Here is a 27314-nt window from a genome sequence, read left to right as displayed (position 1 = left end):
ATCAAAAAAGGACATTAAGTAAAAACTAAGGAAATTTAAATAAAGTTTGGACTTCAGATAATGATAATGTATTGGTTTATTAACTGTAACAAATGTACTTTACTAATGTAAGATGTTACTAATAGGGAAAAATAGAGAAGACTAGTGTGAGGTATATGGGAACTCTCCGTACTAACCTAAAACTCTTCTAAAATATTAAATTAAATTAAATTAAAAGTAAATATTATTTTTTAAATGGGGAAAATTTCAGTACCTCACAGTGTGATAAAGATTTAGAACAGTGCTTGGCACATTGTAAGAGCCATCATTAGCAATTATTGTTTTACAGCCAGTATCAAGACTAAGGAATTAGTATTTGCAGTGTTCCATGAAATAGGCTAAATAATTTTTTTTTTAAGTAAGATGACGCTATATTTTTTAGATGCTATATATATTTTTTTATAAATCAAGAACCTTTACTAAACAAACTTTTTTTAAATTTTATTTTATTTATCTTTCCTGCGTTGGGTCTTCATTGCTGCTCACAGGTTTTCTATAGTCTCAGAGAGCGGAGGCTACTCTTCCATATGGTGCGTGGACTTATTGCAGTGGCTTCTCTTGTTGCAGAGCACAGGCTCTAGGCGTGCGGGCTTCAGTAGTTGTGGCACGCGGGCTCAGTAGTTGTGGCTCACAGGCTCTAGAGCGCAGGCTCAGTAGTTGTGGCGCACGGGCTCAGTTGCTCCGCGGCATGTGGGATCTTCCCAGACCAGGGATCGGACCTGTGTCCCCTGCATTTGCAGGCTGATTCTTAACCACTGCGCCACCAGGGAAGCCCTAGATGCTATATTTTGATGCTATATTTTTAGAGTAAGGTTGCCCAAAATCTGCTAGTAGATTCAATTTTTTTTAAACACCTACATTGTATTTTACCTTCTTTTTTGGCAAATCAAGCAGAATGAGTTACAATGACTCTGCTATTTTGACATCCCACAAGGTAGACAAATTATGTTTCTTACATATTCGCTTAGATTTCCATCTCAATGAAAGAATAGCACTTTTATTGTTAAAGAAGGACATGAAACTCACCATTGTAAGAAAAGAGGTTTTTCAGGAGAATGATGACGTCAAGAGCAGAGATCCAGACTCAAGCAGACTGTTCCCACGTTGCCTGAAGCCGTGTGTCCTAAGAGCCTGAGAAGGCAGGAAAGGAAACAGATTTGTAACAAACTGTCACATGCTTTCTCACCTGAAGAGAAGCTTCCTACCCAAAGGAGAGAATGCTGTTGTCTTTAGGGAACTACTCTTCTAGACCTTCTGCAAGCAAGATGGGTTGGTTGATAGACAGACAGATGAGAGCTTGAATATGAGCTCAACTGCTCAAAAAGGAATAGGCAAAGGGTCGACTCATGCAGCAGTGGGGTGCCCTCTGCCCAGGTGAGAGTGTATCATAGGACAGCAACATACAGCGGTGCTTGGAATCCATTTCACAAGGGAAACTAGCCTAGCTTAAGACTGTAATGTTTGGGCTTTTAAGTAATCAAGGTCAAGGCCTGGGTATGAGTTTAGAGATGAGTCATCACTACTCCAAGTACTTCATCTGAACTGTCATCTAAATGGACCTGCCCTCTGGACTTCCCTCAGAAAAAAGAATTTTCTCCAAGAAAATCCATCTTGAAAGGTCTTTGAATTGGATAATGCATTCACGATGCAGCAGGAAACAAATGAATTCACATGAGGATTTTCTTAAGAAATCTGGCTACAATTTTTTAATTTGATTCTGGGTCTCCTTGACAGCAGGATAGGTAAACTTTCATAAAACTTTCAGTATATCTGTACTCTCTTCAAGCACCCCTGAAACTATATCAGGTAGAAATGCTAATAAGTACATGGAGGAAAAAAAGACTTTCTCTAAGCAAATACTTTTTGTTTAATTGTTAAACAAAGGTAAGCCATTTTCTTCACTGTGGGCTTCTTAGGGTGTTTAATAGATGAGTGTGAAACACCAGTTTCTAATAGGGGAGATTTAATGGTCTGTATTAACTAAACTATCGGAACTTTTCATTTTTAGGGCAAGGAGTACAGTTTGGGAAATAATATTGATACATGATTATTATCTGAAGTCCATACTTTATTCAGTGCTCTTCCTCTAGGGACATACATAAAAATAAGTCATTCTGTTGGTTAACATTTAAATCCTGTCTTCCTCACCCTTGATTGCCTGAAGTTTAGGCTCCACACCATTTCAATAGATTATACCATGCAGCAAATGGCCAGTAATCCACCAAGGTCTGGACTGAGACCAGGGTTCACAGCTGCATTTTCCATGCTATTGGACACGACTCTATTGGTGTCCAAGATATCATAACTTCATCCATGTGTAAGGAATATTTGCCCCCCAAACCTCCCAAAATATATGCGACTAACAGCAGTTTTCTCCTGTCAAAAATTTTTCACTCTATGTGTTTGGGTCAGAACTTTAAAACTTTGAACTCGATATGAAGAAAATTCTTTTTTGTTTTTGTTTTTTGGCAGCGTTGGGTCAGCTGCGGCATGCAAGATATTTTCTTTGTGGCGCAAGCTCTTTGTTGTGGCGTGCGGGCTTCTCTCTAGTTGTGGTGTGTGGGTTTTCTCTCTCTAGTTGTGGCGCACGGGCTCTAGGGCGCGTGGGCTCTCTAGTTGAGGGGCACGAGCTCAGTAGTTGTGGCGCGTGAGCTTAGTTGCCCCGCGCCATGTGGGATCTTAGTTCCCCGACCAGGGATTGAACTCACATCCCCTGCATTGCAAGGCGGATTGTTTACCACTGGACCACCAGGGAAGTCCCAAGAAAATTCTTAATAAATGTTGAAACTACGGTTGAGCCGTTCGCTGCACCAGGCATGGGTTGAAACCCTGTCACTTTCCCGTCAGCTACATGACATCTGGAAGGGCCATCTGCAAACACAGCTTCACCCAGAGTGGTGCTGAGACGACAGGTCACAGGACAGGCGGGCGGCTGTCATAATCCCTCAAACTAGCCTCTCACATCTGACAGCTCATTGGAACCACTTTCTGTCTGAAAGTAATTACACCCAGCAGTATATAGATTCATTGCTTCTGTTGCATAAAAATCCAACTTACCTTTGAATTAGATGCCAGCAGAGTTTGCTTTTAAATGTTTTTCTTCTTTCACCTCTTCTAATCCGGTTAATTTTGAATAGCTTTTTAGAATAATTTACTGTTTAGTCTTTTTAACGATGAGGGTGTTTGCGTCACACTCAGTCCTTTTCCCTATCCGATTTTGTGTAAACGTGCTGATAGGATTTAGGGAGTGGGCATCAGCCGCAATCAGAGAGGTCCCTACAATGGCAGCTGAAATAAATCATCCATGGACCTCCTCAAGGATATTCCTCAAATGTAATCATTGGTCACCATTTCCCCCAGCTTTTTTTTTTTTTTTTTTTTTTTTTAAGAAATTCACGTTCTTTTATTTATTTATTTATTTATTTTTATGACTGTGTTGAGTCTTCGTTTCTGTGCAAGGGCTTTCTCTAGTTGCGGCAAGTGGGGACCACTCTTCATCGCGGTGCGCGGGCCTCTCACTGTCGCGACCTCTCTTGTTGCGGAGCACAGGCTCCAGACGCACAGGCTCAGCAGTTGTGGCTCACGGACCCAGTTGCTCTGCGGCATGTGGGATCTTCCCAGACCAGGGCTCGAACCCGTGTCCCCAGCATTGGCAGGCAGATTCTCAACCACTGCGCCACCAGGGAAGCCCTCCCCCAGCTTTTTAAAGAATAACAAGCTTCCTTAGTGTTGCGGCTTCATAAACTGCATCTTTAAGGTGAAAAGAAGTCTGAAATCCTACTTTGCAAGATTTTTTTTTTTTAATGTAAAATATGTCCATCTCACCTGCCTTCCTACAGTGGCCTAATGACGAATATGTTGTTTTGAAACTGTCAGGACGGACTCTTTTGCCACTGAAGCTGACCCCGATAGTCTACCTGTGCAGCCAGAGAGGGTTGCAGACCACGGAGGGTATGGCAGGTTTTCTTTTGCTCCCGCAAACCAAGTCATGGTGAATTCCAGAATAGAAGATGCCAGCCAATCACACTTTCATGGGACCGAAGGAATGCTGACAACACAAGGGTGCAGAAGGTCTCACCCTAGAGCACTTCCTGCATAGTTCTGGCCTTTGCTGTTCTGCCACAGAACACCTTTTGCACGATTATGACTTCATGGGTTGTGAGAATCGACTAGAGCTCACTGTGACTCTTCTGATGGGCACGCACTAGACCACGTCTCTCTGACACATCTGGAGAAACCTGTTGGTGATGGTGGGGTTACCACGTGGGAGCCTCCATAACTCTTGGAGTCATCCTTGAGCCCCCGATTTCTCTCCTTCCCTACAAGCAATCCATTTGTAAATCCTGAAACCCCATAAAAATTTCCCTTCGCACTCAGAATACAAATCCAGAGTCCTGACCGTGGCCCACGGGGCTCTCCTGACAGCTCTTCACCGTCCCTGTGCCTCTCTGGCTGGTCCCCTGTTACCTCCTCGTGGTCACCCCTCACTCCACTCCAGTCTCACCAGCCACCTTGCCTTGCTTGTCCTCAGACACTCCTGCCAGGGGGGGCCTTGTACTAATGTCACCTTATCAGAGGCTTCCCTGGCCACCACACCCTGCTCACTCTCTGACCTCTTACCATTCTTTGTTTTGTTCAGCATGGATCACCATCTGACAACTTTATTTGTTTGGGAGTTTATTGTCTGTCTCTCCTACAAGAACACAAGCTCCACGAGGCAGACACCTTGTTAGTTTTAATCAACACTGCGTTTCCAGAACAGTGCCTGGCACATAGTAGGATCTCAGTAGATACTTCCTAAATGAGTGAGTGAGTGAATGAATGAATGAATGAATCAGAGCTTATTTTTGCTAATAATGTCCACCCCATGGCAACCCCAGACGTAAGAGATGGTGCTCATCAGAAAAAAAAGAAAAAATTTGCTTAAAACGAAGGAATCCTAACGTTGGGTTAGACTGCTAGAGTTATCTTTTGAAAAGAAAAGAGAAAAGAGTGCTCAGCAGTTTTGCAAGCTGTGAACGAGTGAATTACTCTGCAATCAACGTTTCCGTCTGTTCACATGGACTTGCTGCCATGACATACCATTTGCTTCATAGATGGGGAAACAGGGGCAACGAAGAGAGAGTCGTTCTGAGAGTCGAAGCAGATTAAACTCATATTCTCTGATATTTTATGGACAATCTCATCTGTGGATTTATTCCATAGCTCAAAGACAGAAGGAGCTCAGTTCTTTTAGGATTTCAAAATAAGTTCCCTAACAATTTCCTTGAGTGCTTTTCCCAAGCAGGTCTGACGTACAAGATTGGCATCAGACTTGCCGAGGGAGAACCGTCCTCCTTTTCCTAGTAGGTGACTGACTCCTGCGCTCCAGAGTGAGGTGCAGGGTGCCTGCCACCGGAGGCCCAGGAGTTAATCAATCCTGAGTCATCGCCAGCCCACAGGAAATGCCGGCCACCGCCCTCTCCTGGACACCGTGCCAGGCCCAGCGCTGTCACCTTCCCCTGAAGGGCAACAGGTTTTGTTTCCTTTGCTTTTAAGTGATTTTATGGGATGTAAATCAAAGGAGGAATAAGAAAAATGTTGTGCAATCCAGGACCACATTTCTGTCTCATTTTTGGTGGTGAATAATCCACAGGATGAACAACAAACAAACCAAAAAGGAGACAGCTGGATACAGAGCTAGAGCTGGAACGAGGGGTCTAGAGGTGGAGAGACAGACTTATCTAAAGGTTCCTTGGGGAGTTTCATTTCTTGCTGACAGCTGCCTTAGGATTCTCCGAACATCTCTTATCTACCAGGAGGCAGTTTGCACGGTGATGCGGAGCTTGGACTGGGGGAGAAATCCGTCTCCAGGGCTCTGCTGCCTGAGCAGCATTGCAACAGTGGGCAAGTTCCAAAGCTTCTCCTGCCTCAGTTTCCTCATCTGGTAAATGGAGGTCAAACTGTTCCTACTTCTGAGGGGTACTGTGAGAATGAAATAGGTCAATACTAGTAAAATATTGAACAATGCCTGACACAAAGGAAGTGCCCAATAAAGCTATCTACAATAAACACAAATCCTGAGTGAATTCAGATGGGGATTTACCATAAACAGAAGGAGCCTCAGTCCCAGCCCCTAGCTTGCCCAGGTGCCTGGGAGCTGCAGGTGGCTCCAGGTGGGGATGGGAAGCCAGATTACCACCAGGAAGCATTTCTGGGTAAGCATTTCTGGTTAATTGTCTAATGTGATATCAAGAAGAAAGGGCCCGGAATCTCTAAGGCTTCAGTAATTTGTTGTCATGGTTTTGGGGGTTTTTTTTCCCCCCTCTCTTTCTCACTTTAAATAAATATACACTTTTATATCCAATTTATTTCCCATTTGCATTACTTTTCTTAAACAGGGTCCCCCAAATTATACAATCTTCAGGCCCTACCCAATCTGGATTCATCCCAGAATGGTATAATTAAATCTTCACCATAGTCCTGAAAAGTGGATATTATCACTATTTCACAGACTAGAAACTAAAGTGCCAAGAGATACGTGCTATCCCCAAGGGCATACAGTAGGACTAGACTCAGATACTGGTACCAATATTCATAGCAGCATTATTCACAATAGTCAAAAGGTGAAAACACCCCAAATGTCCAGCGACAGATGAATGATAAATAAAATGTGGTATATCCACACAATGGAACATTGTTCAGCCTTAAAAATGAATGGAATTCCGCTACATGCTACAATGTAGATAAACCTTGAAAACATTATGCTAAGGGAAATAAGACAGACAAAAAAGGCTTCATTGTATGATTCCACTTATATGAGGTACCTAGAACACTCAAATTCATAGAGACAGAAAGTAGAATGAATGGTAGTTTCCGGGGGGATAGGGGGTGGGGGAAATGGGAAGTTATTGCTTAATGGATACAGAGCTTTGGTTTGGAATGATGAAAAATTTTTGGAGGTGGACACTGAAGGTTGCACAACAATGTAAACGTACTTGATGCCAATGAACTATACACTTGAAAACAGGTATAATGATAAATTTTATGTTATGTATATTTTATCGAATTAAGAAAAGTAAACTCCAGACTAGAATGTAAGTCCCAGGCCACAAAAAATTTCTCTAGCACTTAGCATGTTGTGGGCATTACACACTAAGGTGATAGGAAACTGTTACACATCCTTCTTTAAAAGAATTTTTCTGAAGATCTTGAAATGTGAAATGAAGGTGTCCACTTCCAGATTCTGTGTCCCCAAGTGACACACATCTGAGGTCAGTCATAGCATCCTGTGAACGGTCCGCCATGCAGTGTATCACACACACAGTTACAGCAGTGCCAGACACAAAGGGATAGCATTCATTTCTATGTTTCCTTTCAGCTACTCACCATGAAATGCTTCATAGAAAGACAACTGGAGCGAGACTTGTCACTGGTACTTGAAAGAAAGTCGGTAACATAGCAAGGCCATCCCAAGAGCTGGCAGTCATTACTAAGTTCCCTATGGTTCAAACTGGCTCCCAGCCAGGTTTACTCAGTGTTTACTCTCCCGGGAGTGTTTTCAGTTGCCCTGGCTGGCCCAGCTGAACCTAGATAGTTATTCTCTGATGTGAATGATGGGCTGGGTCCGGGAGAGACCCAAGCAAATACAGTGAGTCAGATGGGTTCACATGGCTTCCTGAGGTCAGGGTTCCACTGAAGACAATCTCAGAAGCAAAAGCCAGCTGAAGAGTGGAGTGCAGGCGATGTTGCTTCCCTGGGCTGTGTGGTGCTCTGCTATTCCACCCACACCTCAGCTCAGACGTCTTGCAGAGCCTCAGGCCCCCAGATGGCGTCAGAGTCCCCGGGTGGGGCTCTGAGCATTTGGGATGGTAGGATTCTATCCTATGGGCCCAAGCAACCTGTCTGAACATCTAAATGGTGTGACTTAGGATCTCTCGATTTTAAGAAATACAGAGACACCCTTAACCACCCATAAGCAATGGGAATTTTTTCTAAGAATACACATTGTTCCAAGAGACAAGATCCTGGGGAAACCCAGGAAGGGCCGGGCCTCAGAAAGATCCAATCTGGAAGGGCATTTGGGATCATGGCAGCTGTCGGCCTGGGCCATGTTCCTTCCCCTTGACAAAGTAAGTCTGTGGGTCTAACTCTAGTGTTTTCCATTCATGTGGCTCAGGGGCCCTTCTCGGCTGCTTTGACTAGTGATACTCTCAACCCACCCCCTTGTCTACTCATTATAGCTTTCCTCTGCCTTGGGCTTCTGTCTCCTCGTAGCTGCCGACTCTTCCTAATTTGGACTCACTCCAGAGGCATCATTTTTCCTTCCACCTGAGGTCCTCTCTCTGCCAGCTTCAGCTCCCATTATTGAACCCCAGTTTTAGTCTGTATTTTCCAGTTTAAATTCCATATGTATACAGAAACAGAGGTAATTAATCTGGTTGGCTTGGTTAAGGGGACAGAGTTTTCATTCGGGGGGGGTTTATGCAGCGTTGGCCAGTTTATGGAACAAGTAGGGCTCCCTGCACCCCCAGGGGCGTGGACGGGTACTTTCCAGGAGAGGGCACCAGGCACCACGTCTTCAGGAAGCAAGAATACTTCCCCTGTGCCGAATAGCGTGGTACAGATTCTCCACAGTGGTGCCAAGATAAAAACAGAGTGGATGGAGGTTTTCTTGTAGCGTTCTTCTACTTTATATGTTCTCTTAAATTCTGCCCCTGTCCTCCACCCTGCATTTTAAGTCTTGACTCAGCTTCTTCACAACCCAAGCAGGGGCCGTCTTCCCTCTCTCCTGACTGCACTGCGTGTCTTCTAAAACCATTTATTCATTTACACATCTGTTTACTCAGTATTGGTGGAGTAGCTGCTTTGGCACAGGTAAAATACTAGACAGCCAAGACATAAAATTTATCCATTTACCTGATGAATATTAATTGACTACTTGCAAAGTCTGACATTAATGCTACTTGCTGGGAATATAAAGATAACTGAGACACAGTCCCTGCCTGAGACATAGTAAAGAATTCAATAAATACTTGTTGACTAAATCAATGCCTTAAAGAACTTCACAGTCTACTGGGGGAGAGAGGCAAGGATTTTGGCAATTACAAGCAGATTGGAAAGGGCCATCCTGGGGAAAGTCCACAGGAAGGGAGGCCTGGCGAGACCAAAAAGGTTTCCCTAGGGGCATTGATGTCTGTGCTGAGACTTGGACAGCGAGCTGAGTCATCCAAGTGAGAAGAATGAGGAGGAAACACACGCCTCCAGACAGCACAGATGGTGTGTGCTCAGCCTTGGAGGTAGGGGAGGGAGTGAGCGTCACAGGGGCTGTGATGGAGGACAGATAGTAAATAAAGCAGCACAGCTAGGATTTTAGGGGTGGGGTGGAAGTCTGTACGTAAGCTAGTGAAATAACACACCCTTCCTACCCCTCTTTCCTCTTGAGCCCAGATTTATCATTTTTCATAGCCCTTAGGACAGCCTGATTTTAAGAATCTGTCTGTTCCCCAGCCTAGAATATATGCTTCACAGGCCAAGAGCTTGGCTTTGTTCACTGACATGTCCTCTGCTTCTAGAACAATACTTAGCACAAAGTAGATGCTCAATACATATTTATTGAATAATGGATGAATGAATGAATAAATGAATGACGGCTAATACAGGATACCAGTATTAACCAGAGGTAATATGAGGGACACAGATATCTGTGCCTTAATCTTTCTTCTTCAAGGTAAATCAACTGATTGAAATTGAACATAGCTTTCTGAGAAGAACCTGAGCAGACTATAATTAGTTTTATCTCTTCACAAGTTTCACATGCTTGCCTAGAAATATACTTTTAAAAGATAATATCCCAGGACATAAGCAAGCCACAAAGAAGCCTGTCTAAGGTCAAGCAGTTTGGAGAGTAACAAAGTAAATATCTGTTTGCAGTATCTGCAAACCCCAAACACTGTCTGGAATATATTAGGAAAAATTCATAATCAAACTCCTGAAATTAGCCATAGATTGTTATATTTTAAATGTGTCACTTTTCTGCTCAACAAATAAATATCTTCTATGTGCCAAGTAGTGAGCTGGGAGCAGGGACCGTACATGAGAAAGAGAACTTGGTCGCTATGCGGAGGAGAGGGATTCAGAATCTTGGGCACCATTGTTTCTGTTTCCATTGTTACTGTTTGAGACTAATTTTGAAACATTATATTTTTTCTAATAATGCATTTAAATAGGAATTTTATACTTATGGAAAAATATCTTTCATCCAACTTAAAAAACAAGGGAACACAGTATTTTGCTTTCCCTAGACTGCCTTCTAAATTATAAAATAATGATTTTTATTTTTCAGAGTTCATCTCAATTCTCTGAAAGGATTTAACAATGGAACATAAAAATCTCAGGTATTTTCCTTTAGCTCATTTTTTAAACCCTCCTTATACATAACTTACATATTTGTGTTTTATTTATCATCTTTATTGTTTACATTAAATTATAATTATTTTAGAAACAACTTTAGATCATATTTCAATTGCTCTTTTGACATTTCATCGATCAATATTTTACTAAAGGTGTCAACTTTCTCTAGTATGCAGAGAGACCAATAGAATTTACACAAAAATTTCTACTGAATGAATTTCCCCCACCTTCTTGGTGATTGTACACCTGCCTTCCTTATAAGGAGAACAAGGAAGTAAATCATGCTGAATTTGCTCTTAAGCACAGCTTTTCTTCTTTACCTGTCCAGGTAGCTTCTGTTTTCATTTCAGTCTTAATGAAAACTTTTTTATTTACATCTCAAGTTTCTTTTCAAAGCAGTGTAAGTAGTATTTACAATTTTACACTTCAAGAAAGAAAGACTTTTAACGATGTTCAGCTTTAGTCTTGTAATGTTGAAGGTAATTCATTTTTTAATCTGTCTGCACAGCGAGAACTGAAACGGATGGGGATTGAACTGCTTTGCCTGTTCTTTCTATTTCTAGGAAGGAATGATCACGTACAAGGTAAGACTTTAGTTCTCCAATATATTGCTTTCGTCGTGTGCTTGACAAACCTGTTGTGTGATTCAGAAACTAGATCAGAAGTCATTTTTTATTTGATCTGTTAAATTGCTCTTTTGCCACTGAACGAACACTTTAACAAATTACAGGCATACGCAAGGCTGTTCCCACAGCGAATGCTCCGGGCTTAAGATAAATAAATACAAAGGTTGCGTGGGCACCTTAATGAGAGAATTAAACAGCACTACTGCACAAGAGGACTTCTTAATACTCTTGTGACAACCATTTTGGTAACTTTTCTAGCTACCTTATTGTACAACAGGGCCTTTCACTTGAGAGTGATAACCTTGAGAGAGAAAAGGGACTTAGTTTTTAAATAAAAATACAGTACATTTAAGAGAGAAGCATTCTTTAATGGGTGCGAATAATTTTTAAAAAGTTAAAGGGGGATGATACTGAATGAGGACCATAAATATGATGATCCTGTATTTGTGAACATTGAGATATTTTCATATTTTAAGAAAAAAGAGAATGATTATTTTTGGCTACTAAGACATGCCTATTTTCAATGTGACAGATGTAAAATATGAACTTTACTATGGATTGCTCACATTTTGAGGACTGATCTTTGACGACTAAAAAATGAACTTTGATATTGTTTTGTTCAAGTACTTTAAGAGCCGTAGATCTCATGAATGGAGTGGCGGAGAGTGTGCTGAATCCCTTGTGTCTTGCTGGGTTTAAAAACAGGTGGCTGTGCCGTGGGGAATGCAGAGACCTGTGGGGACTGCTTACTCGTTGGACCTCAGTGTGCCTGGTGTTCTCAGGAGGTAAAACAAATGACCTCAGCCTGTTTGTAAAAAGTGCACTTACATTTACGGTAATTCCATCCTTGAGTGTTCTGATAGCGTCCTGCTTTCTCTGCGGTTATAGAAGTAAAACAGATCAGGAAAGGAAAATGTAAGCATTTGTGATTCCAAGTGTCCTTCGTGTGATTACATTCAAAAGCAATTTGAGGACGGAGTGAATGTCAAATTATTCTGAGATATACGTAACTCAAGATTCTTTATTTAACCTGATGCCTCCTCTGATTTTAAAGCCATTTCTAACTGCTTACACGTAAAATGCTGAGGCTCTGGGTAACCAGAGATCATGAAGTTGATGATTTTCAAACATACATTTGATTCCAGTATCATAGCTGTATTCCATCTGTGGACCAGAATCCTTTCTGAATCATTACTTGGATCTGAGGGAAGTGTTCTAGGCTGGGGGTAAACTTTACTGTTCAGACATTATCCAGTTCTTTTAAAAACTACATGAGCTTGGTGACTCTGTACCACACTGATGACAAAACCCGAAACAGACCTTCCTTATCTGATCAAACTGAAAACTATGTGAAGGTAGCAGAAGGGGATTGGGGAATGCATAACAAGCCATCCAGAATCAGTGTCTCCTGCGACACGACTGGGCAATCTGTAAATGATTCCTGGTAAGAAGGAGCTGCCTTAGCTCTTTCTGGAATGAAAGGAGTTCTCTGCTGAATCTCATAAAGAGAATCTAAACACAAATCCAACCGTACGAATGCCAAGTTCAGCAAGAATTGAGTAGCATGTTCAAGGGGAACAAACCTGGTCGCCTAACTCAGGTCCAGGCTGTCACTGTTAAAACCCACATTTCGGTTACATGTGTCCATGGAGGGGCTTGCAGACCGGAGCACAGACACAGCTCACTCCCCCTCTATTGCCTCTGCCGAGGGGGCTCAAGCAGAAGGGCAGACAGTTATGCCATTTGGAGCTCACGTATCAAAAGAAGGTTTGGGAATATACAAAGAGGGAAAACTCCACATTTTTTGACATTGACTCTCTGAAGAAGTCAATGTTAGTTTCGTGATAGAGACATAAAACAACAAATCAGTCTAACAAAATGCCCATCTCTAGAATTTTCACTTACGTGCTTCATTAGCACTTATTGAAGAGAGGGTTTTAAGTTACTATGGATAGCTTTGCTTGTGGACAATACTCCGTAGTCAAATTGTCATCAAATTTGAAGGCCAGATTATTCTGAGAGGTCACTCACTGATATAACTAATAGTGGAAGTAGTGATATCAGTAGAGACGGTTGGAGCAAAAAGTAAATTAGGCTGGCTTCTGCTTAGAGCAGATAGAAAATAGGTTCCAGGGTTAACACTGCCTCTGACCTTTTGGCAGACAGAGTGATCACAGGTGTTAGCAGTGACACTGTGTTAAGAAGGATTCTGAGGTCTTGTCAAGCCATGGTTTGCTTTGGATACATCATGGGAAGTTACAGAATTTGCTACCCCTCTCTAAGGCCTCAAATATACACAGGCCTTGCTGATAGATAACACATTATATTCTCAAAAAATCAATTTCAGAAGAAATGTAACTTTCTTAGTTGGTGAAACAGCAAGAGTGGCTTAGAATTCTGAATGAGGAAAAACAATATGAGCTTGGTTTGCTTTTCTCCAAGTATGAGAATCAACGGGCCTCAAGTTCAACCTTGCCCAGAGCCTCACCCGCTCTAGAGCAGCCGTGGCTATTAGGTGAGACAGGTGTTTATCTCTCAACTGCGTCTCTCTGTTCTGGGTGTTCCAGGGTTGGATGGCCACATTTCTGCCTGAAAACACTTCACCTCACCACCTCCAGATACCCAGGTGGATCAGAGGGGAGCTGGGAAACTCCCGAGTCCTACACAGAAAAGCAGTCTTTTACACAATTTCTCTTTCACTTCCCTTCCCCACATCCAAATGTTGGAGAAATTTCTAAAAGACTTTAAACTGGAACACTTTAAGACCCTGAGTTTAAAGTCCCCAAGAGGTCAACTTTAGTGAAGTAATACTGTAATAGAAGGGTAAATATATCCATAAATTAAACTGGAACAGAGAGTAGATAGGGAGATGTCACAATCTTTGCCCTTTAGGAAGCCACAGAAAAAGCTCTTTGTCACTGGATTTGGTAATAGACACACTGAGAGTCTGGACAGTCCTAGGAGTCCACAAACCTACAGGTTATCCTGAACAGATAATTCACATGATGATATCAAGTCTATGACCCAGCTATTTCAAGAATCTGGTCACAGCACAGCAGACCTTGTAAAGGAGTGAGCATTTCAAAAAAAAGAAAGAAAGAAAGAAAAGAAAAGAAAAGGAAAAAAGAAAAAAAAAAAACCTGTTAAGTGAATTCACTTGAATATAATTAAAGGAAACTCCAATTTTACTCAGAATTTTACTAGCAGAATTCTCTGGTTATTCTGCTATAACTGTAGACCTACAATCAATGTCAGGCATGTGGGGATATGATATACTATGACAAGATGCCTAACTAGAAAGCAAGCAAAAAGTAATCATAAGAAATGTCTTTTTTTTTGTCTTCATTGTCATCTTTTTCTCTTTATTGTTTTTTTTCTTTTTTAGAATTTTACCCATCTATCTGGAGTTGGAGAAAGGTGTGATACTCCAGCAAATCTTTTAGCTAAAGGATGTCAACTAACCTTCATCGAAAACCCTGTCTCCCAAGTAGAAATACTTATAAATAAGCCTCTCAGCGTAGGCAGACAGAAAAATAGTTCCAGCATCGTTCAGATTGCCCCTCAAAACTTGGCTCTTAAACTGAGACCAGGTATGTTATGATTTACACAATCACTGGCTCATGTAAATAAATCTAACATCACATGTAGTAATACTGCTATTCTATTAATACACCTTGTACCGTATTACATATCATTGTTTGTGATGACTCAGATTTCCCATTCTTAAGGAAATAGAGAGTTGCTAGGCTAACACTTTTCTTTACTCGCATTGGTCACTTTGCACTCCAAATGTGTTACCAAAAAGAGCCTTATCTAATAGTAACCATTTGAATTACTCAAATGTTGCTAAGGCTTACCTCACATTTCTTCAAGGGTTGTAATGTAGCTTTAAACTCTTCTTTATTTTCTTCTCCTTTTCTAAACCCCCACACACACAAAAAAAGAATTCAGCTTATCTTCCATCTAAATGGATGCTAGTTCTCCCAAGGAGATATAAAATATCCTAACTTTCACCTCCTTCAGTTACTCTAAATTCACTGCTGAAAGATTTTCATGGGTTTGTTCATTTATAAACTTTACCACACAGTGTATGAAATTGTAAGTATCTTCAGTAAGTTCTTACTGAAATGAAATAGCCAGTGATCGCCTAGTCACAAAGAAGTCTCCATGTGTTTTTATGATTTGCTTTTCTTGCGGGGGTGTTGCAGGCAGTGAACAGACTCTGCAAGTTCAAGTTCGCCAGACCGAGGATTACCCGGTGGACTTGTATTACCTCATGGACCTCTCAGCCTCCATGGACGATGACCTCAACACAATCAAAGAGCTAGGCTCCCTGCTTTCCAAGGAGATGTCTAAATTAACTAGCAACTTTAGACTGGGCTTCGGCTCTTTTGTAGAAAAACCCATCTCCCCTTTTATGAAAACAACACCAGAAGAAATCGCCAACCCTTGCAGGTAAGTAAATGATTTTCTGGCATCTTTGAACACTGATTTCCCGTAGAGCTGGCCCTGCTCTGAGCTGCAGGAGCTTGCTAAGTGGCTGGCAGTTCCCTCCCATCCAGTTGGATCTCTGCAGCTCTCAGTTGCCCGGGTTTTCAGAGCCAAGGGGAAGTCAACTTAGTACCTGGTTCTAGCTTGGGTCCTCACAGCATCTGCAGCAACTGTCTCACTGCGGAGGTCAGTCTGTGACAAATTTGGCTTTGTGCTCTGCAGACAAGCGGACCAAGTCTTTCACTGCAGGTTCCACTGGCCTGAGCCCTTCCCCAGCCCCTCAGAGGCCTTCTATCCTCAATGACCACCACTCTCTGAGGCTATTTGACAGTAACCCACACTTCCTCAGAGTATATGTCTCCACTCCAATGATTGCTGCCAAAATAACAGCTTTTGTAGCTACCTCTTATATACTTTGGGAAGTGTGAATTTCTCTTATTGCTTGGAAAAGCCCTTTGTAGCCTTCACTGTTGTCAAATTCATTAGGAAATTAGGCAATGACTCCATTATAATATGCTCTGATCGGCTACTAAAACCATGTATTATCCAGGTGATGGTCAAGGGCAAGTTGCTTTGTGATGACTTACCTGTACATGTCAATGACATGGTCAAAATAAAATTATTTGATATCCTTCTATTGAAAAAGAGCTTCCATTTGCTCTGTGCCAGACCCTATGCTGAAGATTTTACATACATGACCTCATTCAACCTTCATAATAGCTTCAGGTCAAAGCAGGCTTCATCATTGCTATACTCAGAGGAAGTAACAGAGGCTCTGAGAGGTTACTAATTTGCCTGAGGCCACCTGACTAATTAGTGAGCTGTACCAAGATCTGGGCTGGTCCAAAGCCAAGCCCTTTACTCCTATAAATATAGTTTATGTGAAATGGCTTTCCAAACATATATTGACTTTGAACACTAGTATACACCCAAGGAATTAATCTCTATAGAAGACAGTTTTTATAGTATCGTTTTAAGACATTTCAATGCGGTTCCCAACTAGAATCTGACAGCCAAAAATATTTTGACCTTGAAAAGAATTCATCACTGATTGCAACTCTTAGGAATTGTGTTTGGTTGCAAATATCAGAGATAATATCTGTTCCCAACCCCCCTTCTTGAGGTATAATTGACAGGTACTAAAATACACACAGCAGAAATGTTCAGTTTCATGAGTTTTGACAGTTGAATATACCAATGTAAGCACCACTTAAAACATGACATAGAACATTTCCATCACCACAGAAAGTTTCCTTATGCCCCATTACAGTCAGTTCTGCTTCACCAGAGGCAACTACTTTCTGATTTCTATCAGTTAGATTGGTTTTGCCTATTCTTGGATTTCATACGAATGGAAAAAATGGTATATACCTTTTGTGTCTGGCTCTTTTGCTCAACATAATGTTTTTGGAATTCTTCCTTGATTTTGTGTTTACCAGTAGTTTGTTCCTTTTTGTTTTAAGTAATAGTCCCTTGTATGAATTTATTACACTACACTTTATTTATTCATCTATCGATGGACATTTGGGTTGTTTCCCAATTTCTGGTGATCATGAAAAAATACTGCTATGATCATTTGCATGTAAGTCTTTGTGTGGATGTATGTTTTTGTTTCTCTTGGATAGATACCTAGAATTAGAATTGCTGGATTGTACGATAAGTATAGTTTTAATTTTTTAAAGAAACTATCAAATTGTTTTCCAAAGTGGATGTACCATTCTGCATTTCCATCAGCAATGTGTGAGGGTTCCATTTATTTCAAATCCCTGTTAATACTTGGTAATTTCAGTCTTTTCAGTTTTAACCATTCTAATAGGTGTGTATCTCATTGTAGCTTTACTTTGCATTTCCCTAATGACAAATGATGTTGAACATCTTTTCATGTATTTTTTTCCCATTCTCATATCTTATTTTGTGAAGTATCTTTTCAAATCTTTTTCCTATTTTTAAAAATTAGATTTTCTTCTTAATATTGTATTGTATAAGTTCTTTGTATATTTGGACAAAAGTTCTTTGTCAAATATATTTTGCAAATATCTCCTCCCAGGCAGTGGATTGTATTTTTATTTTTCTATCAATGTCTTTGGTCAAGCAAGTTTTTAATTTCGATGAAGTCCGATTAATCAATTTTTAGTTTTATGATTAGTGTATTTTTTTGTCCTGAGACATCTTTGCCTATCCTAACGTCTCAAAGATTCCTCCTATGTTTTCTTCTAGAAGCTTTGTGGTTGAAGCTTTTACACTTAGGTCTATGATCTCAAATTAGTGTTTCTATTTGGAATGAGGAAAAAGTCTAGGTTTATCTTTTGTTTACATGCAGCTATCCAATTGTTTCAGCACTATTTGTTAAGCAGGATTTTCCTTTCCCCATTGAATTATCTTGATGCCTTTGTTAAAAAGCAATTGACTGTATGTGTGTCTAATTCTGGACATTCTATTCTGTTCCATTGATCCCGTGAATACACCCATGTAACCAGGTAACCATTCATCTACTCACTCATAATGTCACCTTAGGGAAACCGCTTCACTTCTCAGAGCTTTAGTTTGGAATAACAATACCGATCACACAGAGGGGTTGTAAGGAGCGGGTGAGATAATGAAAGGAAGCATTTGATATTGGGCTTGACCATGAAGCTCTCAGTAGGTGGTAGCTACTATCAGCACCAACAGAGTGCGGTAAAGGGAGGCCAGAGCACTGCCCAAGTTTCGGTGAACGGGAACCCAAAGGAGGATCACATATTTGAGCTCTTGAAAGGTCAGCGTCTTCCTATTTCATAGAGGTTTTTCTTTTATTCTTGTTGGCAAAATTTACCATTAGCTAAAGTTGTAAATAATGCGTTCTTTTTTGCTGCAACATTATATTTTTTCCTTTCTAATCACGCCCTTAATTCTCCCAGTTTCTCTGTCCAGATTCCACTTGCCACACATTTACACACCAAGAACCCAAACACCAAACACAGAAGTCAATCCTTTGATCAATCCAAACCTTATAATTATGGAATAAAATGTTCTTTAGTACAAAGGCAATGAGAGGTAAGAGAAAAGAGCATGGCGTTTTCCAGACCTGGGCTTAAATCATAACCTTGGAGCTCCCAACTCTTCATTTATAAATGAGGATAATAATATTCACTTCCTGGGCTAATCATGAGAACTGAATAGGCTCAGAACATAACAGACATTCAAAACCAGTTTTAATTTTTTTTCTCTCATTAACACTTATTTTCTCTAGTTATTTTGGTCTAATGGTCCTCAAACTTTTAGATCTCAGGACTCTCTTACACTCTTAAAAATTAAGACCTCCAAAAGAGCTTTATATCTATCAATATTCAGTGTCTTAGAGTGTAAAACTAAGAAAATATAAAAATAATTATTTATCATTTTATTTAATAATTACAATGAGAAACACACTGCATATTACTATAATAACACACCTTTAGGAAAAATAACTACATTTTCCAAAACAGAACAAAAGTTAACAAGATGAGTGGCACTATTTTACATTTTTACAAATCTCTTAAAATATCTGATTTAAAAGGAGACAACTGGATTATCATACCTGCTTCTCCGTTTAATCTGTTGTAATATTTTGTTTTGGTTGAATTCCATGAAGAAAGTCAAACTTCACACAGATATATAGTTGGAAAAGGGAGAAGCAGTTAATAGATTTTTCCAATAACTGTAGACATTCTTCTTTGATATTACATTCAAACTGTACAAGAGGTAAATTTATTTTCAATGTGGAATCTGAAAAAATATCAATGAACTTCATATTTTGTTACATTAAAAACCATTGGTCTGTTTTGCACTTTAAATCGCTCTTTTACTGGTGTGTGTGTGTGTCTGTGTGTGTGTATGTGTGTGTGTGTGTGCATGTGGATTTGTAATATAACGCTTTGGTCATTTGGAAAATGAAGTTTCAGTGAGTTATGGAGATCTTCCAAATTTCAGGATATAATATCTAAAAAAATCATATTTGTTAATATCATCATTAATCCCATCAGATAAATCTTGAAGTATTGGGAAGCCGTTAAGCCATGGGTGACAGATGATAATTTTCTGAAGTTCTAATTTTCTAGTTACTTCAGATTTCATCATTGGCAACAAATACTGATAGTCGTTTTCCTGGAAGTAGCAGGCTTACTTTCTTCATTTTTAAGAACATGTCTGCCAAAAACTTAAGTTGGAATGATAGTTTGGCTTTCAGGTCAAATGATTGTTCCATAAAATAGGCCAATTCAGTTCAAACAATCGCAAGTGTTTTTCCACTATAAACACGTATTTCAATGTGCAGCAGTAATGCTGTATGCATATTCCCTGTGTGGTCACACAGAAATATTTTTTTTTAAACACGTATCCAAGGGTGTAGACTTAATAAAATTAATATCTTTTACCGCTTCATCAAGGACAATCAAGTGAAACTAGCATTTAAAAAAAAATTATAAGGAATACTAGGCAGTTTGGTGCCACTGCCTTGATCTGTGCTAAGGCACCAGCAGTTCTATTCACCATTGCTTTGCATCATCAGTGAAAACGTCAACAGTGAAGAAGACAAATAACATCTCTTATTATTATGAAAAACGTTTGACCTGAAAAACTCTCTGAAAAGGTCTCAGGGACCTCTGTGGGTCTGCACACCACGCTTTTAAAACCTTAGTTTTAATCTAGTCTCTAGTGCTTTTTGAAGTAGCTTGCTTTCTTTATCTTCGTTAGATGGAAGGTCACTAAAAAGTCGTTTCACCACGTAAGCGGCCTGAATGGTTTACGCTTTTGAAAGTTTCTCTTATGCTGCTGTGTAAGAAACATCAAGAAAAACCATGTTTTCTCCATTTTCCTATTTGTAATGACTTGTAATATGCATTTAAAAATATTTAACAGCACGAAGATAAAATTTTCTCCATCGAACATTTTGAGGGATTTTTTTTTAAACATCATTTCATGTTTGATTGGTGTTTTGTTTTGTTTTTGAAGACATGAACAGTGAGGAATTCATTGTAGTTTTGTAAAAGAGATAACTGAACCATGAAATGCTTAGATTTCCTATATGTACACACAGAAAAACATATATGAGTATATAATATAATTTTTAATAACAAGCCCAAGTGAGAATACAGACAAAAAGAAGAAAATGGCAATCATTTCTAATCCCACTCAAAAAAGATGGTGTTAACCTTTTAGTATATATCATTATAGTCTTATTTTATGAATTTTATTTAAAGTTTTAATAAAAATATAAGTAGCACTTTTTATATTGTGTTTTACAATTTTAAATTTGAATGCATTTTAAATGCAAAGCTATTGTTGTCTAGGGACTCAAAATCAAGTTATTCAGCAATGAGTAGTTTCTTCAATTTCTATCTTAGAAAATAACAACCAAATATAAGCATTTGTTGGAGGAAGAACTCTGACCAAAATAGGCAGCCTCCACTCAAAATTTTCTGGTGTGACCCAGCTCTGACATTCTGCTTTGCTTTAGCTACATTCATCTCCCAGCACATGAATATGTTTATTGAATTAAATAAATGTATTCCCCTTTCCAAAAGATTTGAGTTCTAGTAAGAACTACATAGCAAATAATTCTAACCAACAAAGGTGCAAATTTCTTACTGAAAGATAGGAATACTAGTTCTCTGGCTCCGGAAGATGCTCAAATGCCATTTTGGTACAGTGTGAACCAACACTGCCATATAAAAGATTAAACAAAAAATTTCCCAGACTAGTTGGGCTCCAGGGACAATGGTATACTTCACACAGTTACATACTTTTTATAAAATACTTTTTATGTAATTTTTACAACAACCTTGTGAAGTAACTATTATTATCACCCTCATTTTATAGATGAGGACACTGAGGTCTGGGGTAAGTAACTTGCCCAAAGATAGATAACTAGCTAGTCTTTTTATTCTAAATCTAATGCATTTTCTTCTACCCTGTAGCTGCTTTAAATACTACAGGAGCAATTAGGACAAATGCTACATTATTATCATTTAATAGGTTAACTTTTTTTTTTAATTCCTCATTTCACATTTCAAAATACATTCATATTTGAAGGTGGGAAAAAATCGACTACATAAGAAGTTTTAAGGTATATATCCAAAAACACTGTAAACAAAATTTAAAAACAAACTACAAAGACAAAAGTTTAATACTATTTAGAGATAGAGTTCTTAAAATCATTAGAAAATAAAAAATACCCCATTAAGAAAATGGGACATCTCAGACTGTACCATTCAGTGCTGGGCACCTTTAACACCCCCTTGTTCTGAAGTCTGAGGACCCATCAGATTATGACCTACTTTTTGTGAAAGTCTACTGACAGGAAGTAAATGATTATCCTTGCAGACACCAGCACTCTGGTTCTGGCAGAGCTGCATTTCTCAGTGTAAACAAATCCATAGTCATTCTGACTTATATATATATGGTTGATTCTCATCATTTACGGAAGTCTTGCTCTGTAAATTCTCCTCAACAACTGCATTAGAGAATGCTGAGCATTTCTCCTAGGGGAGACACAGGGTTATGTTCCTGCGAGTCTCTGGTCACATTTCACCAACTGAGCAATACATAACTTTGTTTTCTGTGTGTTTCTGTTTAAAGACATCTTATTTAATATATATTGTTGATTTATTAATGTTGAAATCACAGCCAACAGCACTATAACTCATGCCAGAATAAAGTTTAGCTAACACGTGTATTTTCCCCATAAGACACATCACAGTCTTCCTGCACTTAGGAATACCAGACAGTACTTCAGCACTACACTTGGGTGTAAAAATCACCCAAAAAGCAAAATCACCCAAAAAGCACAAAAGTGCAAAAAAAAAAACACCCCATGGCACCAGATAGACCACAAAAAGGACATTTGTTTACAGTATGAGAGCTGGAACAAGAAGGCAGTCTTATTTGACCTCAGCTGGAAACATACATATCATATCAGGTGACTCAACTTTTTTATTTTGGCTGTATTGGGTCTTCGTTGCTGCGCGCGGGCTTTCTCTAGTTGCGGCGAGCAGGCGCTACTCTTCCTTGCGGTGCGTGGGCTTCTCATTGTGGTGGCTTCTCTTGTTGCGGAGCACGGGCTCCAGGTGCATGGGCCTCAATAGCTGTGCCCCATGGGCTCTAGAGCGCAGGCTCTGTAGTTGTGGCGCACGGGCTTGGTTGCTCCGCAACATGTGGGATCTTCCCGGACCAGGGCTCGAACCCGTGTGCCCTGCATTGGCAGGTGGATTCTTAACCACTGTGCCACCAGGAAAGCCCAACTCAACTTTTTTGTCACGCTGTGCATGTACACGAATGATAGAGAAATTACTGAAAGGATTGATTTGGGGGTTACAAATGCATTTTAGCAATATGGATTTTCAAAGATATGGAATCTGTAAATAATGAGAATTGACTGTATACCTCAGGCAGATGAATATGGTGGAAAAGAGCCTGCTCCTCAAAGATGCATCAGCTCCTTGTATGCTGACAAGACAGGCTGTTGAACTTGCAAAGGTGCTCACCTAAGTCAACCAGCTCTCCTCAGAAGCACACCACAGCCTCACTGGGGGCTACTCCTTTTTGTCTCTGTGCTTCTACACCCATGTTTCTCAAACTTTGGAACGCATCAGGAAGACTTGGCTCAACACAGGTCTCTGTGCCCACACCTAACATTTCTGATTCAGCAGGTCCGGAGTCATACCCCAGATTTTGCATTTATAACAAGTTCCCATGTGATGCTCATGTGGCTGGTCCAGGGACCACACTTTGAGGATCTCTGCTCTATGTTATTATCTCTAGTTTACAAAGGAAAACCTAAAGCTCAGAAGGGTTGAGTAACTTGCCCAAAGTCTCACGCACAGCTACTAGCTGACTTTCAGAATAAAATGTGGCTGATTCAGGATTAGCAATTTCTGTTCTAATGTGATGTCTTTAGGGCAGATCTCATCCTAACATGGCATTTTCCTCACAGGTAAACAGTTTTTAGTGGTGGTTTTACCCCAGGCTTGTCCACAATAGTCTGTTCTATCACAATAAAGTTGGGCTTTAGAATCAAGAGCCTTGCTCTGATTTTCAGGCTCTGGGCAGGCAGGACTGAACAGAGGACGAAGAAGACAGGTTCCTCTCTCAGTCTTGCTACAGGGTGACTCATCCTTGATGACAGTTTAAGCTATCAAAATACAAAGGAATTGTTGTCATCATGTAAACTTAATGGTGGATTTTGGTTGAGAGGCAATAGAAGGTAGTGATTACACACACACACACACACACACAAACACACACAAACACACACGGGGAGTCTGATCACCTGATTATCTGTTTTCTGTGTTTGAACAAATGCAAGACACACAGGAAGCTCTAAGTGTTAGCTAATGTGGCCAATTTGGAAGGGCTGGGTGGGAGATGATGAAAACAACCTTAACAGTGAGACTCACAGCCAAGTTACGGAGTCGGGCACTTTAGAGAAATGCATCTTCATTGAAGGAAATGCTGTTAGGCTATTAAACCCATTCCTTGTGTGTTGTATCATATTTCATCAAGAATATTTTACATCTTCCTTTTGCAGTAGTATTCCATACATTTGTTTACCTACATTTGGATTCAAGCACATTTTGCCGTTGACAAATGATGCAGAAAGATTCAATGAAATTGTGAAGAATCAGAAAATTTCTGCTAATATTGACACCCCAGAAGGTGGATTTGATGCAATTATGCAAGCTGCTGTATGTAAGGTATGCTGAGGGGAGCAGTGTTTCATTCTGTTAACACAAATTTCATCTCTTGTGAACAAATCTCCTTTGAAAAGCTTAGCTAACTTTATCTTTCCTTTAATCACTGTATTTCTACAACAGATACTTAAAATTTTTGTACATTTTTAAATTCCATCATGTTGAAATGGAGACAATTTTTTATGCCTAATATTCAAATAGTCTAATAACATTGTAGTACTGTTGGGAAAAATTGGTTAAAAGAATAGTCATGTATGATTAATTTTCAAAGATCCAGATCATAGTCATTAGTTTTTGAATTAACCATGGTGAAAAAAAAAAAAAAACTAAGACAGCAATTAACGAAAAAAAGTAAAACTGTTCTGATTCAGAATAAACGTCTACATATGATCAGATAGCTATTGTTTCGAACAACAAAATAAGCATCAGAAGCCACAGTGTCTCTACAACAATGCAAGAATACCTCTCCTCCTTGACAATCAGACCCATATCCATGGGAACGATTCCCCTGTCTTCAAATGACAGTCTTCATGGAAAATATCAGGAAACAGATAGGGCCGAAGGTCCTAGAACGTGGGAGGGCCAAAGAATTAAGGAAGGAAGGAAAAAGATAAGGTACCATGGGGCAGCTACGATGAGCTTCTGTCCAACTAGTTCCTTGACTAATCTTAATTAAAGGGGAGAGCTCTGCAAAGAAACAGAAAACAGACCATCTTAATTAGCAGTACTCTGCAGTCATACTTTGATAAGCAGTTTTTATCCTTGTATTACGTTTATAATTTTTGGATGATATCAGTAGAAAGAGAAATAGGTGCCTACAGGTTGGGTGAAATTTTAATAAAACAGGCTTACTCGGGTCCATTCTGTATTGCATTCTTACTAGCTCTGCTTCAGCTTGGATTTGGGATAATCTATGACCTCCCTCACTCCCTTCTGTCATTTTTCTGGTAAATTGAAAACTGGACAGTAAAAATAATTAACTGTGTAAATGTCAAGATCAACTGGTTACTGATTGTAGTGGAACCATTTTTTTCTGAAGCATAAATCATCTGAAAATGTAATCCAGGATAAAACAAAGGTCACAGAATTTCATGTTTTTAATATGTTAATATTACCAACTCACAATAGATGAAAAAGTCTAAAATAGATTGAGCAGCAATATATATTTTAATAATCTGAATGTGTCCAAGCATAACTGATCCACTCTCAATAAACGTCTGCCTCTCTCCCATACAAGCCAAATGCTTCTTTCTCACTGTAGGAAAAAATTGGCTGGCGTAACGACTCCCTCCATCTCCTGGTCTTTGTGAGTGATGCCGATTCTCATTTTGGAATGGACAGCAAACTGGCAGGCATCGTCATTCCTAACGATGGGCTCTGTCACTTGGACAGCAAGAATGAATACTCCATGTCAACAGTCTTGGTGTGTAACCTACACTCTACACTGTTTTCAGGGCTACAAGTAGGCGAATGGAGCAATTGCTGTAACACATAGCAGAGTAACCCACCCTTGGTAGAAGCAGTGCACATTTTCTGATTTGAGATTAACACATTGGCCTTTCTCAATCCTCATCGCCCTTAGAGGTTCCCTCAAGAGCACAGATGGGCGTTGGGGATGTGTGATAAGTTCAGATTTGCTATAGTACGAATGATCCCAGAACCTCCCCAATTTTTCAAAGAGCCCGAGGCCAGCAAAATGTAATACAGTCAGCTCATTTTGTTTGAACCATAGCCCTGGAAAGGAAGGCTCAGACCAGAGCAGTAGTCACCTAGGAGTTGTTTTAAATGATGGTCCCAGAGTCATGCTGCCTCAATAATTCCATGTTTTCATGGACCCTGGGACTCCCCTGGGAAACCACTAGTCAGGTGCTGCTTGGCTGGTGCTTATTAAATTTGGCTTATTTTTGTCATTTAAAAAATGCTCTTGACATTCAAAGAAAAAAAACAAAAACTTGACTTTTGTAAAACAGGGTAAAAATTTCAGAGCTCTTTTGATGTACATGATCTCATTTGGTCCTCAGCAGAACCCTATGTGTCTAATTGTTTCCCTTGAACAGACCGTCAGGCTGCCACGCTGGTGCACGTGTCATTCCCTCTGTCTGGAATGCCCTTTCCTCCAAGGCTGCTGAGAAACTCTTACTGATCTTTTAAAACCCAGCTCAATCATGACTGTTCCAGGGACGGGGAGGGCCCTGTTTGACCTCCGCTGGGCCCCAAAGCGATCACGTCTCCCCTGGCTCTTATACATAGATGGCTTCTTGGCCATCGCCATATGGAAATGTGCTTGTTGGTTTCTGTCTGTCTTTAACATACATCCTCAGTACCAGAACTGGTTTATTATCTCTATTTGCTGACAGCACAGTGCCTGGAGCACACTAAAATAGAATTGAATTATGAAGCAGCAACCTGGAAAGGTCATATTATCCCCATTTAACACTTGGGGGAAAAATGGTACAGAGAATTTAAGTGACTTTTTAAAATGACAATGCTGTAGAAGTGTGTGTAGGGGAGAGAAAGAAAGAGGGAAGAGAACCCAGGATTCTAATATCAGACTGGAAAAACTATCCTCTAAAAAAAGGATTTAGTGAGATAATGTACAGAAATGCTTACTACAGTGCTGGCAATTAGTTTAAAAAAATCTAATGGTTCATCAATTATCTGCTCTCGTTTCTTGACCTCAATTTCTAAACTGCAACGTGGCTGTTTCTACCTAACTTTTGATCAATAGTGTTCACCGAATTTATATATTTTTAATGGTATCGGTTGTCCTTCCGTATTACAGGATTGGTGACGGTAGCCACATTTTGTCTTTTAGCCAATGAGGGGTAATAAACTGTGAGAAGTGGATCCCTTTTTTGTTACTTTTTTCTTGCAACTATTCAAATGCCCCATAATAGACATCTCAGAAAAAAGCAGGATCACAGAAGCAAATACTGCCTGTTGCCTAATATGACCTTCTCCTCTAATACATGTTCAAGTGATTCTTATTGTGTAAGTTGCTACAATGCACAGAGCCGTGGGCTATTTCCCTGCCTGCAACATAGCCCCCGGGTCCTCTGAG

The 27314-nt window shown here is 39.9% G+C and overlaps 1 protein-coding gene across 5 annotated transcripts in view; it reads left to right on the top strand.

Annotated features, from left to right (window-relative positions):
* ITGB6 (integrin subunit beta 6) overlaps positions 1 to 27314 on the top strand; it is a 125381-nt gene that overhangs the window by 42554 nt on the left and 55513 nt on the right. For 3 of the 5 annotated variants that reach the window (XM_059927963.1, XM_059927964.1, XM_059927962.1), the window contains exons 1-7: positions 10739 to 10831; positions 10940 to 11015; positions 11763 to 11842; positions 14443 to 14647; positions 15266 to 15512; positions 24091 to 24256; positions 25515 to 25676. In XM_059927963.1, coding sequence (XP_059783946.1) covers positions 10787 to 10831; positions 10940 to 11015; positions 11763 to 11842; positions 14443 to 14647; positions 15266 to 15512; positions 24091 to 24256; positions 25515 to 25676 — 981 coding nt within the window. In that variant the 5' untranslated portion in view covers positions 10739 to 10786. Of the gene's footprint in view, positions 1 to 10363; positions 10416 to 10738; positions 10832 to 10939; positions 11016 to 11762; positions 11843 to 14442; positions 14648 to 15265; positions 15513 to 24090; positions 24257 to 25514; positions 25677 to 27314 lie in introns of those variants that run through there. The other 2 variants (XM_059927965.1, XM_059927966.1) reach the window with 2 other exon arrangements.

The sequence above is a fragment of the Balaenoptera ricei genome, chromosome 7 (genome assembly GCF_028023285.1).
Source record: "Balaenoptera ricei isolate mBalRic1 chromosome 7, mBalRic1.hap2, whole genome shotgun sequence".
Classification (NCBI taxonomy): Eukaryota; Metazoa; Chordata; class Mammalia; order Artiodactyla; family Balaenopteridae; genus Balaenoptera; species Balaenoptera ricei.
This window is presented reverse-complemented; position numbering and strand designations above follow the sequence as displayed.